Source organism: Stenella coeruleoalba, assembly GCF_951394435.1.
Source record: "Stenella coeruleoalba genome assembly, chromosome: 6".
Lineage (NCBI taxonomy): Eukaryota > Metazoa > Chordata > Mammalia > Artiodactyla > Delphinidae > Stenella > Stenella coeruleoalba.
This window is the reverse complement of record NC_137151.1, coordinates 6,658,326-6,672,427: the sequence shown is the minus strand read 5'-3', so window position 1 is coordinate 6,672,427 and position 14,102 is coordinate 6,658,326. Positions and strand designations below refer to the sequence as shown.

General features: G+C 39.5%; 1 protein-coding gene across 1 annotated transcript in view; it reads right to left on the bottom strand.

The window, feature by feature from the left end:
- Positions 1–4,718: 4,718 nt before the first annotated feature.
- The window catches only part of IWS1 (interacts with SUPT6H, CTD assembly factor 1), a 64,930-nt gene continuing 55,546 nt past the window's right edge, over positions 4,719–14,102 (bottom strand). The window contains exon 14 of the mRNA XM_079924254.1: positions 4,719–5,250. Within this exon, the coding sequence (XP_079780380.1) occupies positions 5,215–5,250 (36 nt within the window). The 3' untranslated portion in view covers positions 4,719–5,214. The remainder of the gene's footprint in view (positions 5,251–14,102) is intronic.

Genomic DNA, 14,102 nt, shown 5'->3' with positions numbered 1-14,102 from the left:
TGCAGGATCCTCTGCTGTGGCACGCGGGCTCCTCATTGTGGTGCATGGGCTTCTGTCTAGTTGTGGAGTGTGGGCTCCAGAGTGTGTGGGCTCTGTGGTTGTGGTGCATGGGCTCTGTAGTTGCAGCATGCAGGCTCTCTAGTTGTGGCCCGTGTGCTCAGTAGTTGTGGTGCGCGGGCTTAGTTGCCCCGTGGCATGTGGGCCCTAGATCCCTGACCAGGGATCAAACCCACGTCCCCTGCATTGGAAGGCAGGTTCTTAACCACTGGACCGCCAGGGAAGTCCCTCCTATATTTTAAAACATTACCTTAGTCTCACATTTTAAAAGATGACTGAATACTCAACCACAGTATTTATAGGTGCATATTTGCCTGGTGTAAAAACTACCTTTTAAAAAAAGGAGATGACTATATTGAGTCAGAATGTGATAAGCTGGTTGGGGAGGGAGACAGGAAGTTAGAGAATTCTGATAGACAGAGGCATACAGAAGGCTTCTAGCGTAATACTGGCAACGTTCGCTTTCTTCATCTGGATAAAAATTCATTCAGCTTAACATTTCTGTTTCATATTTTCTTTTTTGGTATGTGTTATTTATTTTCCACAAAAGAATATTTAAAGGAAAAAATACAAACTAAGACTCACTGGATATTTGAAGAAAACCCTTGATGTGAAAGTAAAAAAACTCAAATAAAGAAATAGTAAAACTGACTCCAGAGGAAAGAGAGAAATTCAGGAAACAAAAGAAAACTGTACAAGAAAAATTTAATTTCCTTAAAGAGATTTTTTTTGAAAATTATATCCTTAAACAAGAAAAAATGTAATAAATAAATCAGAGACCCAATTTTAAAACGGGCAAAAGATCTAAACAGACAACTGACCAAAGAGGATGTACAGGTGGCAAATAAGCGTATGAAAAGATGCCCAACATCATATGCCACTAGGGAATTTCAAATTAAAACAACAAGGAGATACCACTACAAGCTTGTTAGAGAAGCTGGAATCCAAAGCACTGACCACACTAAATGTCAAGATTGTGGAGCAACGGGAAATTTTAGTCATTGCTGGTGGGAAAGCAAAATACTACAGCCACTTTGGAAGATAGATTGGCAGTTCTTACACTGCTAAACATAGCCTCAACACATGAGCCAGCAATTGTGTGCCTAGATATATAGCCGACTAATTTGAAAACTTATTTCCAAACAAAACCTACACAGATAGGTTTATAGCAGGCTTTTTGCTAATTGCCAAAAAGTATAAATAGCAAAGATGTCCTTCAATAGCTGAGCAGATAAACAAATTGTGCTATGTGCATAAATGGAATATTATTATTTTTCAAACGAGCTATCAAGCCACCAAAAGACAAGGATGAACTTTAAACGCATAGTGCTAATTGAAATAAGCCCGTCTGAAAATGGTGCTTAATGTATAAGTCCAACCATATGATATTCTGGAAAAGGTAAAACTGTAGAGACAGTAAAAAGTCAGTGATTGCCAAGGGCTTAGGGGGAAAAAAGAGGTTGAATGGGTGAAACAGAAGGTTTTGCGGGGGGGGCGGGGCTGTGAAACTACTCTATATACTGTAATGATGGATACATGATATTATTCATCTGTCAAAACCCACAGAAGTTCAGTATAAAAAGTGAACCTTAATATATGCAAATTTCAAAAATCATTTAGAAGTTTGGGGAAATCCTACAATGAAATGCAGACTGTGACAAAAAAAAAAAAATCTCATGTATCACAAATACACGAAACAGCCTCACTTAAGGGGGTTGGGGTAAAGGTGCTGACCTAAGTAACCCTGGAAATGAGTGGAGTCTGTAAGACTAAAGGGAAAAATAACTGCATATAACAACTGAACTTGAGTTGATAACGTTGTTTCTCTTAGGTGTATGGGTTAGCAATTCTGATGGCAGAGAGTGGAAGCCAGGATTCTCCCTGTTAGAGTGGCAGCTTACAGATAAGGAAGGGAAGGAGGCTAGAATAGTCCATAAGGTAATAGATTCGAGTTGAAAACATCAGTACGAATTCATGTTTAGCTTAACACAGATACAGGTGGTTACACAGAGAAATGTTTAGAGATATGGTTATATACATGGGGTGGTATACACACATTTATATCCTTGCTCTGTCTCAGCTCTTGCTGGAAGGGCCTAGACGCAGCAACACCGCAGTAGCAACAAGCATGACTAGTGCCCAGATCTTGGTTTCCGATACTATTCTCCAATAAAAGGAACCAGGGATCCCCAGAGAAATGTCTGATTCTAGGACTGAGGCAGAAAATATACAAGATGAGCCTGGAGTATTTTACAGTGCCAGAAAGGAAGGAATTGCTCAAAACACACACACACACACACACACACACACACACACACACACACACACACACACACACACACACAGATGCGGCTATGTCAAAGAGACATAGGAGCCAACTGAAAGAGTTCCCAATGGCCAAAGCTAGATCCATCTGAACAACAAAATAAATAAGTATCGGATTACAACACATAATACAAAATAAATATTCATACATAAATAACACAAGGAAAAAAAACGCATAAATATAGGTGTCCAGCATCTGATTAAACGGCATACCAGAAAAAGAGAATAGAAAAAAATGAAAAAGTACAAATTATTGAAGAAATAATAGAAAAAATGCCCCAGAACTGAGGAGATAAGTCTTCAAATTAAAAGAACCCATCAAGTGCCAAGAAAGGGAGTAGAAAAAGACCCACGCCTATACACACTCTTGTGAATGTTCAGATCAAAGATAGACACTGGAAAGCTTCTAGAGAGATTTTTTTTTAAAGGTCATCTTCAAAGGCATAAGCAAATTTCTCTTTAGCAACATTAAATGCTAGAAGAGATAGAGGAACATCTTCAAAAGTCCGTCGTGAAGCATTTCCCTGTCCGTTTGGCACAGAGACTCCAGGAGGCAAACTTTGAGGTCGCTTAGTTTAGACAGAGCAACTTCTAAGTCTTGCCCTCAGGGCACTAGTGGGAGGGCCCAAGTGACAGCCTCCTTTAGTTTATCTGGTTCTTGTTACTGTGTAGGTCCCCACTGAAAAGTGGAAGATTTATGGGGGGATTCAGTAGACAGGGCCGGCAAGTACTGGAGGTGACGGGCATGCTGGCACCAGAATCGAAACTTTCCTCCTCACTGTTGGGCTTCCTTGACTGATGTGGGAGGTTGGAGTACCAACAGCTTGCCTTTGACTGGAGCATTAGTTGTCTAGGGCTGCCCTAACAAAGTACCACAGACTGAGTGACTTAAACAACAGATATTTATTCTCTCACAGTCCTGGAGGCCAGAAGTCCAAAATCAAGGTGTCAGCAGGGCTGGTTCTATTCACGCCTCTCACCTGGTTTGTGATGCTTTGCTGGCGATCTCTGGCACTCCTTGGCTTGTAGAAGCATCGCCCTGATTTCCGTCTTCCTCTTGACATGGTGTTCTCCCCGTGTGTCTGTTTCCAAATTTCCCTTTTTATAAGGATACCAGTCAGACTGGATTAGGGACCCACCTACTTCTGTAGGGCCTCATCCTAACTTAACTAATTACTGGTCGTCTACAATGACCCTATTTCCAAAGAAGGTCACATTCTGAGGTACTGGGGGTTAGACCTTCAACATATGAATTTGAAGGGAGCACAGTTCAACTCATAACAACCCGATAGCCATGAGTGAAAAGTCCTGTCCCCCACTTCCCCTCTCCTCTTTCTGCCACCCCCCCATTTTTCTTCTCTCTCATCTCTCTCCCCCTCCCTTCCTCCCTCTGTCTCTCCCTTCCTCCAAAAGAAGTCCAACCATTAGTGCTGGCTGTAGACGTGACCAGAAAATGATCTGATGTGAGAGAGCTGGAGAAGAAAAATTTCAGGGTACAGAGCAGTGGCAATTCCCTGCTATGGTGGTGTTTAAGAATCTGGGGAGGGGCTTCCCTGGTGGCGCAGTGGTTGAGAGTCCGCCTGCCAATGCAGGGGACACGGGTTCGTGCCCCAGTCCGGGAAGATCCCACATGCTGCGGAGCGGCTGGGCCCGTGAGCCATGGCCGCTGGGCCTGTGCGTTTGGAGCCTGTGCTCCGCAACAGGAAAGGCCACAACGGTGAGAAGCCCGCATACCAAAAAAAAAAAAAAAAAAAAAAAAAAAAAGAATCTGGGGAGTCCCAAAGGCCTGCCTTGGGCGTTTCTTGATTATCTGTGCCACTCTGTGGAGCGAAGTGCTAAAAGTCTTACCCGCAGGAGCACTCCATTAGGAGCGTGGTGAGTGGGAGAGAAAGGTGACAGCAGTGTGGGTGCCGGGCCCTCACTTCCTTTCTTAGAAGGGACCATTTAGAACCACATATCTCACGTAAGGGAGTGGAAACGTGATCGCCTGTGTGTAGTAGGGAGATTTTCACTTGCATCCTTTGCACTGTTAACTGTTTTCTTTTTCAACCATGGGCAGCTTTTACTTTCCAATTAAACAAATAATAATGTAAAAAACATGCAGGGGTGAGTGGGCAGAGAATGAAGCTCTGCCACCGGAGGCTGCGATGACTCCTGCAGCAGGCGGGAAGCCCTCCTCCAGGTGCACCCTCATGGGTACAAGAACACATGGTTTTTGACCCAAAAGATAATTATCTTGATTCAGCTGCCTCAATTAGATACGGCTCTGAATAACTTATCATTCTTGTTCCAAGCCTGCTCTTCTTGAAAGAACGGTTTCTTACCATTATGGACACTCAGGGGACTCTGAAGATGATGTCGCGGTTTGTTAAATATTTTGAGCAATGGCAAGTGCTCAGTTTTGGAATAAGTATACGGCTTCTCAGGGTGGTGTATCTCCAGATTGACTGGGTCAGGACATACATACCTGGAACTACACGTTCCCTCCAACATTCCATCTTCTCGGGAAGACGGGCTTGCTCCGTCACCTGATCCTTCTCTTATGGTGAATCCTTTTCTCTCAGGGCTCCCATAATCCCTGCAAGTGGGCCTCTGTCTGGGCCACTCCAGCCCATTAATCCAATCAATAATCAAACCCAGTAGTGGACAAAGTTCAAAACCTCCCCCCCAGTCCTCAGCTCTAACAAAAATCAATGAATATGATGTCTGAAGGAGGTTGTCATCAAACCATTTACCAGTTTGGCTGAATCTCAGCTCCTACGTGGCTGTGACCCACTGAGGCTCTTCATTAGGATTTAGCTTTGTCAGTGTCCTGAGGTCTCCATTTGTTATTCAAGGTGTGATTGCACTGAGCAAAAACAGCAAGACCTGGGAGAGAACGGACACAGGTGTTCATTTCAGATGGCAGAAGTTTAACAAGGTCCAAGAGCAACTACAGGCTCAGCACAAAAACTCCAAGCATATATTTAAATCCTAGCATTTCCTCCAGAAAACACCAGAGCATAACCAAAAGCTTTGGAGGCAGAATTGACTTCAGATCCTTGGATGGCTTGCTATTTACTGTGTGACTTTGGGCTGTCATTTCATTTTGAACACATTTTCTTACTTATTAAAAGGTAATGATAGATGGTGATCACTCTGTAGTGTACGCAGATGTTGAACAATTATGCTGTACACCTGGAACTGATATAATTTAAAAAATAAAAGGTAATGATGACTTCTTATAGTTAATTAAAAAATTAACCCAGCACAGACTAGGCACAAGGCTGGTTTTAGTTCCTCTCCCTTTCAGTAGAGAAACGTACAGGATGGTCCTTATAAGACCACCTATGCTACGGGATTGACTTACAAAGTTTTGCTTTTCTGCTTTAAGAGGTTTTAGAAAAGAAAACTGGTTGATATGAGAGCAAATTCATTCTGAATTCACCTCCAAGTTTAATATGATTATGCTGAAACTCTACTGTATTTGATTCCTTTTCAAATTTCATATTGAACAATAGCATTTCTCAAGAAACACTTAAATGGCTTTATCCACCTCATGATTTTCTCTGACTGCATCAGTACAAAGAGAATAGCAATCATTAGGAATGATCAGAAAATAAAAGCCAAGGCATGAAAAGTCTGAACAATAAAAGCTATCACATACTCCACGTGGAAAAGATCCAATTGATAAGGTGGCCAGGAATGCACACAGGATCTGGAATCAGAAGGTCTGAGCTTGAATTCTGGCTCTGCCACTCACCAGGTAGGTGGCACCTTGTTCCCTTGGCATTACTTTCTTCATAAAACAGAGATAACACCATCTCATAGAAGTAAGTACAATAAATGTCAAAATGTGAAGTGCTGTGTGTTGGTTTAGCTCAGCAAACTGGAGACAACCACATCGACCCGGTCCATGACCCCTGGGAACTCACAGACTCTTTGACTTGGTCCTACATCTTCCTGACATGGGTTTCAGAAGAGGCCAGCTTGGAATGGCTACACATAACTACATTGGTCAACTACCATGTAAGCTCCTCAAAAGACCAGTGCTTACTGACCTCTGCCAGTCTCACACAGAACTGGTCCAGGGGAACCCTCTCTATTTCTAGACTATGTCTAGCCAAAAAATATAACTTCTTGCTCAAAGAGCATACAACAAAGACAAGAACTACAAATAAATCACTCTTCCTCCAAACTCAAAGGACACTCCAGAATCTAGCTCTGCCCACCAGTGGGCCAGCACTAGCCCTTGGAACCCCAGGGGCCCTGTATCCAGCAGCGTCATGACCGAGCCCTGCCCACCAGTGGCCAGCAGCATCTGCACAAGGCAGGGCCTGGAGACCAACCGGATGGTGGCTAACCACACCTACCAGACCACCCACAGTAATCAGCCTGCCACAACAGAAGGATGCACGCTGCCCAAATGGGGGCACCCCTACAGCATATAGCTCTGGTGACCAGAGAGGAGTGTGCTGCCGGGACTCATAGGACATCTCCTACAAAAGGCCACTTCTCCAAGGTCAGAAAATGTAACCAACCTACCAAATACATAGAGGTAAAAACAGCAAATTAGACAAAATGAGGCAACAGAGGAATATATTCCAAATGAAGGAACAGGATAAAACCCCAGAAGAAGAACTAAGTGAAGTGGAGACAGCCAACTTCCCTGGGAAAGGAAAGAGACATCCAGGTCCAGGAAGCACAGAGACTTCCAAACAGGATCAACCCAGAGAGGCGCACTCAAAGACACATTGCCATTAAAATGGGAAAAATTAAAGATAGAGAGAGAATATTAAAAGTAGCAAGGGAAAAGCAATAAGTTACATATAAGGGAACTCCCACAAGGCTATCAGCTGACCTTTCAGCAGAAACTCTGCAGGCCAGAAGGGAGTGGCATGATAGTTAAGGTGATGAAAAGGGAAAACCTACAACTAAGATTAATGTACCAGCAAGGCTTTCATTCAGATTTGATGGAGACACCAAAAGCTTTAGAGACAAGCAAAAGCTAAGAGTTCAGCACCACCAAACCAGCTTTACAAAAAATGTTAAAGGGACTTCTCTAAGTGAAAAAGAAAAGGCCACAAATAGAAACATGAAAATTATGAAAGGAAAAAGCTCATGGATAAAGGCAAATATACAGTAAATGTAGTAAATCAACCATGTATAAAGCTAACAGGAAGGTTAAAATACAAAAGGAGTGAAAGCATTTACATCCACAATAAGTAGTTAAGGGATACACAGACAAAGCATGATGTAAAATATGACGGCAAGAACAGTAAACATGGTAGGGGGTAAAAATGCAGGGTTGTTAAAATGCATTTGAACTTAAGAGATCAGCAACTTCATCACATATATATAGATTACTATATATAAACCTCCCAGTAACCACAAACCAAAAATCTATAATAGATACACATACAGGAAGAAGAAAGGAATTCAAACATAGCACTAAAGATAGTCATCAAATCACAAGGGAAGAGAACAAAAGAAGAACAAAAAAGAACTACAAAAATAACCTCAAAACAATTTACAAAATAGCAATATGTACATACCTATCAATAATTACTTTAACTGTAAATGGACTAAACGCTCCAATCAAAAGACATGAGTGGCTGAATGAATACAAAAACAAAAGCTATATGTATGCTGCCTATAAGAGACTCACTTCAGAGCTAAAGACACACACAGATTGAAAGTAGGAGGATGGAAAAAGGTATTCCATGTAAATGAAAACAAAAAGAAAGTTGGGGTAGCAATACTTATATCAGACAAAATAGACTTTAAGACAAAACCTGTAACAAGAGGAAAAGAACGACATCATGTAATGCTCAAGGGATCAATCCAAGAAGATATAACAATTGCAAATATATATGCACCCAACATAGGAGCATCTGAACACATAAAGCAAGTATTAACACAAAGGGAGAAATTGACAGTAACACAATAATATAAGGGGACTTTAAAACTCCACTTACTGGAGTTGCCTGGTAGGGAACTAGTGGTTAGGATTCTGGGCTTTCGTTGCCATGGCCTGGGTTCAATCCCTAGTCGGGGAACTGACATCCTGCAAACTGCATGGCATGACCAAAAAAAAAGCCACATTTACATCAATGGACAGATCATCCAGACAGAAAATCAGTAAGGAAACATTGGCTTTAAATAACACATTATTCCAGATGGAAAAAAGAAAGGAAAGAAAAGAAAAGAAAGAGAGAAAGAGAGAAAGAGAGAAAGAGAGAAAGAGAGAAAGAGAAAGAGAGAGAGAGAGAGAGAGAAAGAAAGAAAGATATACATATATATAAAACATCCCATCCAAAAGCAGCAGAATACATTCTTTTCAAGTACTCATAGAACATTATCCAGGATAGGTCATATGCCAGGCCATTAAACAATTCTCAGTAAATTTAAGAACACTGAAATCATACAAAGCATCTTTTCCAACCACAATGCTATTAGACTAGAAATCAGCTATAAGAAAAAAACTGCAAAAATCACATACACGTGGAGGCTAAACAGTATGCTACTAAACAACCAGTGGAGCACTAAAGAAATCAATGAGGGAGTCAAAAAATACCTGGAGACAAATGAAAATGAAAACAAAATGACCCAGCATTTATAGGATACAGTAAAAGTGGTTCTAAGAGGGAAGTTTATAGCTGTACAAGCCTTGACCTCAAGAAACAAAAATATCTCGGGCTTCCCTGGTGGCGCAGTGGTTCAGAGTCCACCTGCCAATGCAGAGGACGTGGGTTCGTGCCCCAGTCCGGGAAGATCCCACATGCCGCGGAGTGGCTGGGCCCGTGAGCCATGGCCGCTGAGCCTGTGCGTCCAGAGCCTGTGCTCTGCAACGGGAGAGGCCACAACAGTGAGAGGCCCGCGTACTGCAAAAAAAAAAAAAAAGAAAGAAACAAAAATATCTCAAATAAACAACCTAACCTTACACCTAAAGGAACTAGAAAAAGAAGAACAAACAAAACCTAATGTTAGTAGAAAGAAAGAAATCATAAAAATCAGAGCAGATATAAATAAAATAGAGACTAAAAAATACTAGAAAAGATTAAAGAAACTAAGAGCTGTTTTTTTGAAAAAAGTAACAAAATTGAGAAGTCTTTGGCTGGACTCATTAAGAAAAAAAAGGAGAGATAGCCAAATTCAATAAAATCTGAAATGAAAAAGGATAAGTTACAACTGTTATCACAGAAATACAAAAGATCATAAGAAATTACTATGAACAATTATATGCCAATGATGAACATAGATGTAAAATACCTCAACAAAATACTAGCAAACCAAATTCAACAATACATTAAAAGGATCATACACCATAATCAAGCGGGTTATATCCCAGGGATGTGAGGATGGTTCAATATCTGCAAATCAATGTGATACACCACATTAACAAATTGAAGATTAAAAATATGATCATCTCAATGCAGAAAAAACTTCTGACAAAATTCAATATCCATTTATGATAAAGTCTCCAAAAGTGGGTATAGGGGGAATATACCTCAACATAATAAAGGCCGTATGATAAGCCCACAGCTAGCGTCATATTCAATAGTGAAAAGCTGAAATCATTTCCTCTAAGATCAGGAACAAGACAAGGATGCCCAGTCTCTCCACTTTTATTTAACATGGTGTTGGAAGTCCTAGCCACAGCAATTAAACAAGAAAAAGAAATAAAAAGAATCCAAATTGGAAAGGAAGAAGTAAAACTGTCAATGTCTGCAGATGACACAATACTATACATAGAAAACCCTCAAGACACCACCAAAAAAACTACTAAAGCTCATCAATGAATTTTGTAAAGTTGCAAGATATAAAGTTAATATACAAAAATCTGTTGCACTTCTATACAATAACAACGATCAGAAAGAGAAATTAAGAAAACATCCCATTTACAATCACATCAAAAAGAATAAAATACATAGGAATAAATCTAACTAAGGAAGTAAAAGACCTGTACTCAGAAAACTATAAGACACCGATGAAAGAAACTGAAGATGACACAGATGGAAAAATGTATCATGTTCATTTATCAGAAGAATTAATGTTGTTAAAATGACCATATTGCCCAAGGCAATCTACAGATTCAATGCACACCTTACTAAAATACCCATGATGTTTTTCACAGAACTAGAACAAATAATTCTAAAATTTGTATGGAAACACAAAAGACCCCAAATAGCCAAAACAATCTTGAGAAAGAAGAACAAAGCTGGAGGTATTACACTCCCTGATTTCAAACTACAGTACAAAGCTACAGTAATCAAAATAGAATGGTACTGGCATAAAACCAGACACAGATCAATGGAACTGAATAGAAAGCCCAGAGTGAACTCACATGTATATGGGCAATTAATCTACGGCAAAGGAGGCAAGAATGTACTATGAGGAAATGACAGCTTCTTCAGTAAATGGTGTTGGGAAAAATGGACAGCTGCATGCAAAAGAATCAAACTGGACTACTCTTTCACACCATGCATAAAAGTAAATTCAAAATGCATTAAAGACTTAAATGTAAGACCCAAAACCATAAAACTCCTAGACAAAAACATAGGCAGTACACTCTTTGACACAGGCCTTAGAAATATTTTTTGGATATGTCTCCTCAGGCAAGGGAAACGAAAGCAAAAATAAACAAATGGAACTGTATCAAACTAAAAAGCTATTGTGCAGAAAAGAAAACAATCAACAAAGTGAGAAGACAACTTATTGATTAGGAGAAAATATTTTCAAATCATATACTGATAAGAGGTTAATATCCAAAATATGTAAAGAGCTCATACAACTCAATAGAAAAAAATGTGATTAAAAAATGGGCAGAAGACATAAATAGACACTTTTCCAAAGAAAACATAATGATGGCCAACAGAGAAGATCCTCAATCATCAGGGACATGAAAATCAAAGCCACAATGAGCTTTCTCCTCTTCACACCTGTCAGAAGAGCTATTACCAAAAACACAACAAATAACAAGTGTTGGTGAGGATATGGAGAAAAGGAAACCTTCATACACTTCATATGCAAAGTAGACTTTTAAGTCAAAATCTGTTATAAGGGACAAAGAAGGACATTATATAATGATGAAAAGGTCAATTCACCAAGAATGTATAACATATAAACACACACACATATATAGCAAACATCAGAGCTCTTAAATATGTAAAGCAAACAGTGACAGAATTAAAGGGAGAAATAGACAGATTTACAAAAATAGAAGAAAACTTCAATACCCCCTTTCAATAATGGACAGAACAGCAAGACAGTAGATCAGTAAGGAAAGAGAGGCCTTGAATAATACTGTAGACACTAACTAGACCTAGCAGATATATGCAGAATGTGTCACTCAACCATAGCAGAATATACATTATTCTCAAGTGCACATGGAATATTCTCTGGGATAGACCAGATGTAAGGCCACAAACAACTCCTACTAAATTTTAAAGGACTGAAACCATACAAAGTATCTTTTCTGATCATGACGGAAGAAACTAGAGAAATCAATGGCAAAAGAAAACAGGAAGATCCACAAATATATGGAATTTACACAGTACCTCTGATGGCTCAAAGAAATCACAATGGGAATTAGAGAATGTCTTGAGATAACTGAAAATGAAAATACAACATACCCAAACTTATGGGATGCAGCAAAAGTAATGCTAAGAGATAAATCTATAATTGTTGTTATATTAAAAAAATCTGAAACCAACAACCTAACTTTGCACCGTAAAAAACGAGAAAAATAACAACTAAACTCAGAGCAAAAGCAAGAAAATAATAAAGATTAGAGCAGAGAGAAACGAAATATAGAAAAAAGAAAGAAAAAGCAAAACAAAGACTTGGTTCATTGAAAAGATCAGCAAAATTGAACTTTAGCTAGAGTGACTAAGAAAAAGAGATGACTCTAATAACTAAAATCAGCCATCAAGGAAGGGATATTACCACTAATTTTACAGAAATAAAAAGAATTATAAGGGAGTACTATGAACTGTATGTCAACAAATAGGGTAACCTAGATAAAATGGACAAATTTCTAGAAACACAATGTACCAAAACAGAATCATGAGGAAATACAAATATGAATAGATCCATAACTAGTAAGGAGAATGAGGGACTTCCCCGGAGGTCCAGTGGTTAGTACTCCGTGCTTCCAATGCAGGGGGCATGGGTTCGATTCCTGGTTGGGAAACTGAGATCCCACATACCACGTGGTGAAGTCAAAAAAGGAAAGAAAAGAAAAGAAAAGAACTAGTAAGGAGATTGAAACAGTAATCAAAAACCTCCACCAAAGAAAAGTCCAGGACAAGATGGCTTCACTGGTGAATTCTACCAAACATGAAAAGAATTAACATCAATCCTCCTCAAATTATTCCAAAAGAAAATGGAAGAGGGAACACTTCCAAATTCCAAACTCTGAGGCCAGTATTACCTTGAGGCCAAAACTAGAGAAAGACAGTACAAGACAAGAAAACTACAGACCAATATCCCTGATGAATATTGATTCAAAAATTCTCAGCGGGGCTTCCCTGGTGGTGCAGTGGTTGAGAGTCCGCCTGCCGATGCAGGGGATACGGGTTCGTGCCCCGGTCCGGGAGGATCCCGCATGCCGTGGAGCGCCTGGGCCCGTGAGCCACGGCCGCTGAGCCTGCGCGTCTGGAGCCTGTCCTGCGCAACGGGAAAGGCCACAACAGTGAGAGGCCAGCTTACGGCCAAAAAAAAAAAAAAAATTCTCAGCGAACGGTGGGTGGGGTTATGGGTGAAGTAGGTGAATCAAAAGGTACAAACTTCCAGTTATAAATAAGTCATGGCGAGGTAATGTACAGCATAGCAACTATAGTTAATAACACTGTAGTGCATATTTGAAAGTTGCTAAGAGAGTAGATCGGGTAAATTCTCATCACAAGAAAAAAATTCTCAACTATGTATGGTGATGGATGTTAACTAGACTCACTGCAGTGAGTGACCATTTTACAATATATACAAATATTGAATCATTATGGTGTACACCTGAAACTAATATAATGTATGTCAATTATATCTCAATAAAAACAAAACAAAAACCCACTACTTCAGTCTAAAATATTAAAAGGTTATTTAAAAATAACTTTAATGCTAGTAATTCACACCCCCTCCTGCAAAATAAATGAAAAGATATTATTGGCTTTCAAAATTGTCACAATTCAGTGTAAGGAAGTATATCAATTCTTTAAAAGATCCATGTTTAAAAGAATTGTTACAAGGAAAATTAAATGGGGATATTGAACGAGATAGGTGGAAACATCCTCAACACGGGAAGAACAATCCTCTTGTGTCCATGTCTTACAATAAAGTAAATAAACCTGTAGGCCTGTATTATTCACATGTAACTCAGTGAAGGTCCTCTTCAGAATGACTTTTTGAATTTTGATATGACAAAGATGATTATGTGTCAGATGACTGTAAGGTTGTTCAAACTAACAATCTCTAACTGATGCTTATTATTGTCATTAGAGTGAGGCATTTCTACTTATTTCCGAGATTATGAACATCTGGAAGCTGGGATCATACTTTCTACACCTTGAGATTCCCTACATCATTAAGTATCATGATCTAAACATAAATGTTTGTTAAACTGAATTTCTGTATAAGCTGATAGTCTTTTATTTTCAAACCCTAGGAAAATAAAATTTATTGAACTAAAAAGACAATCTATTTCTCATGCTATAATGGACTCACATGAAACTCTCGAAACTTGT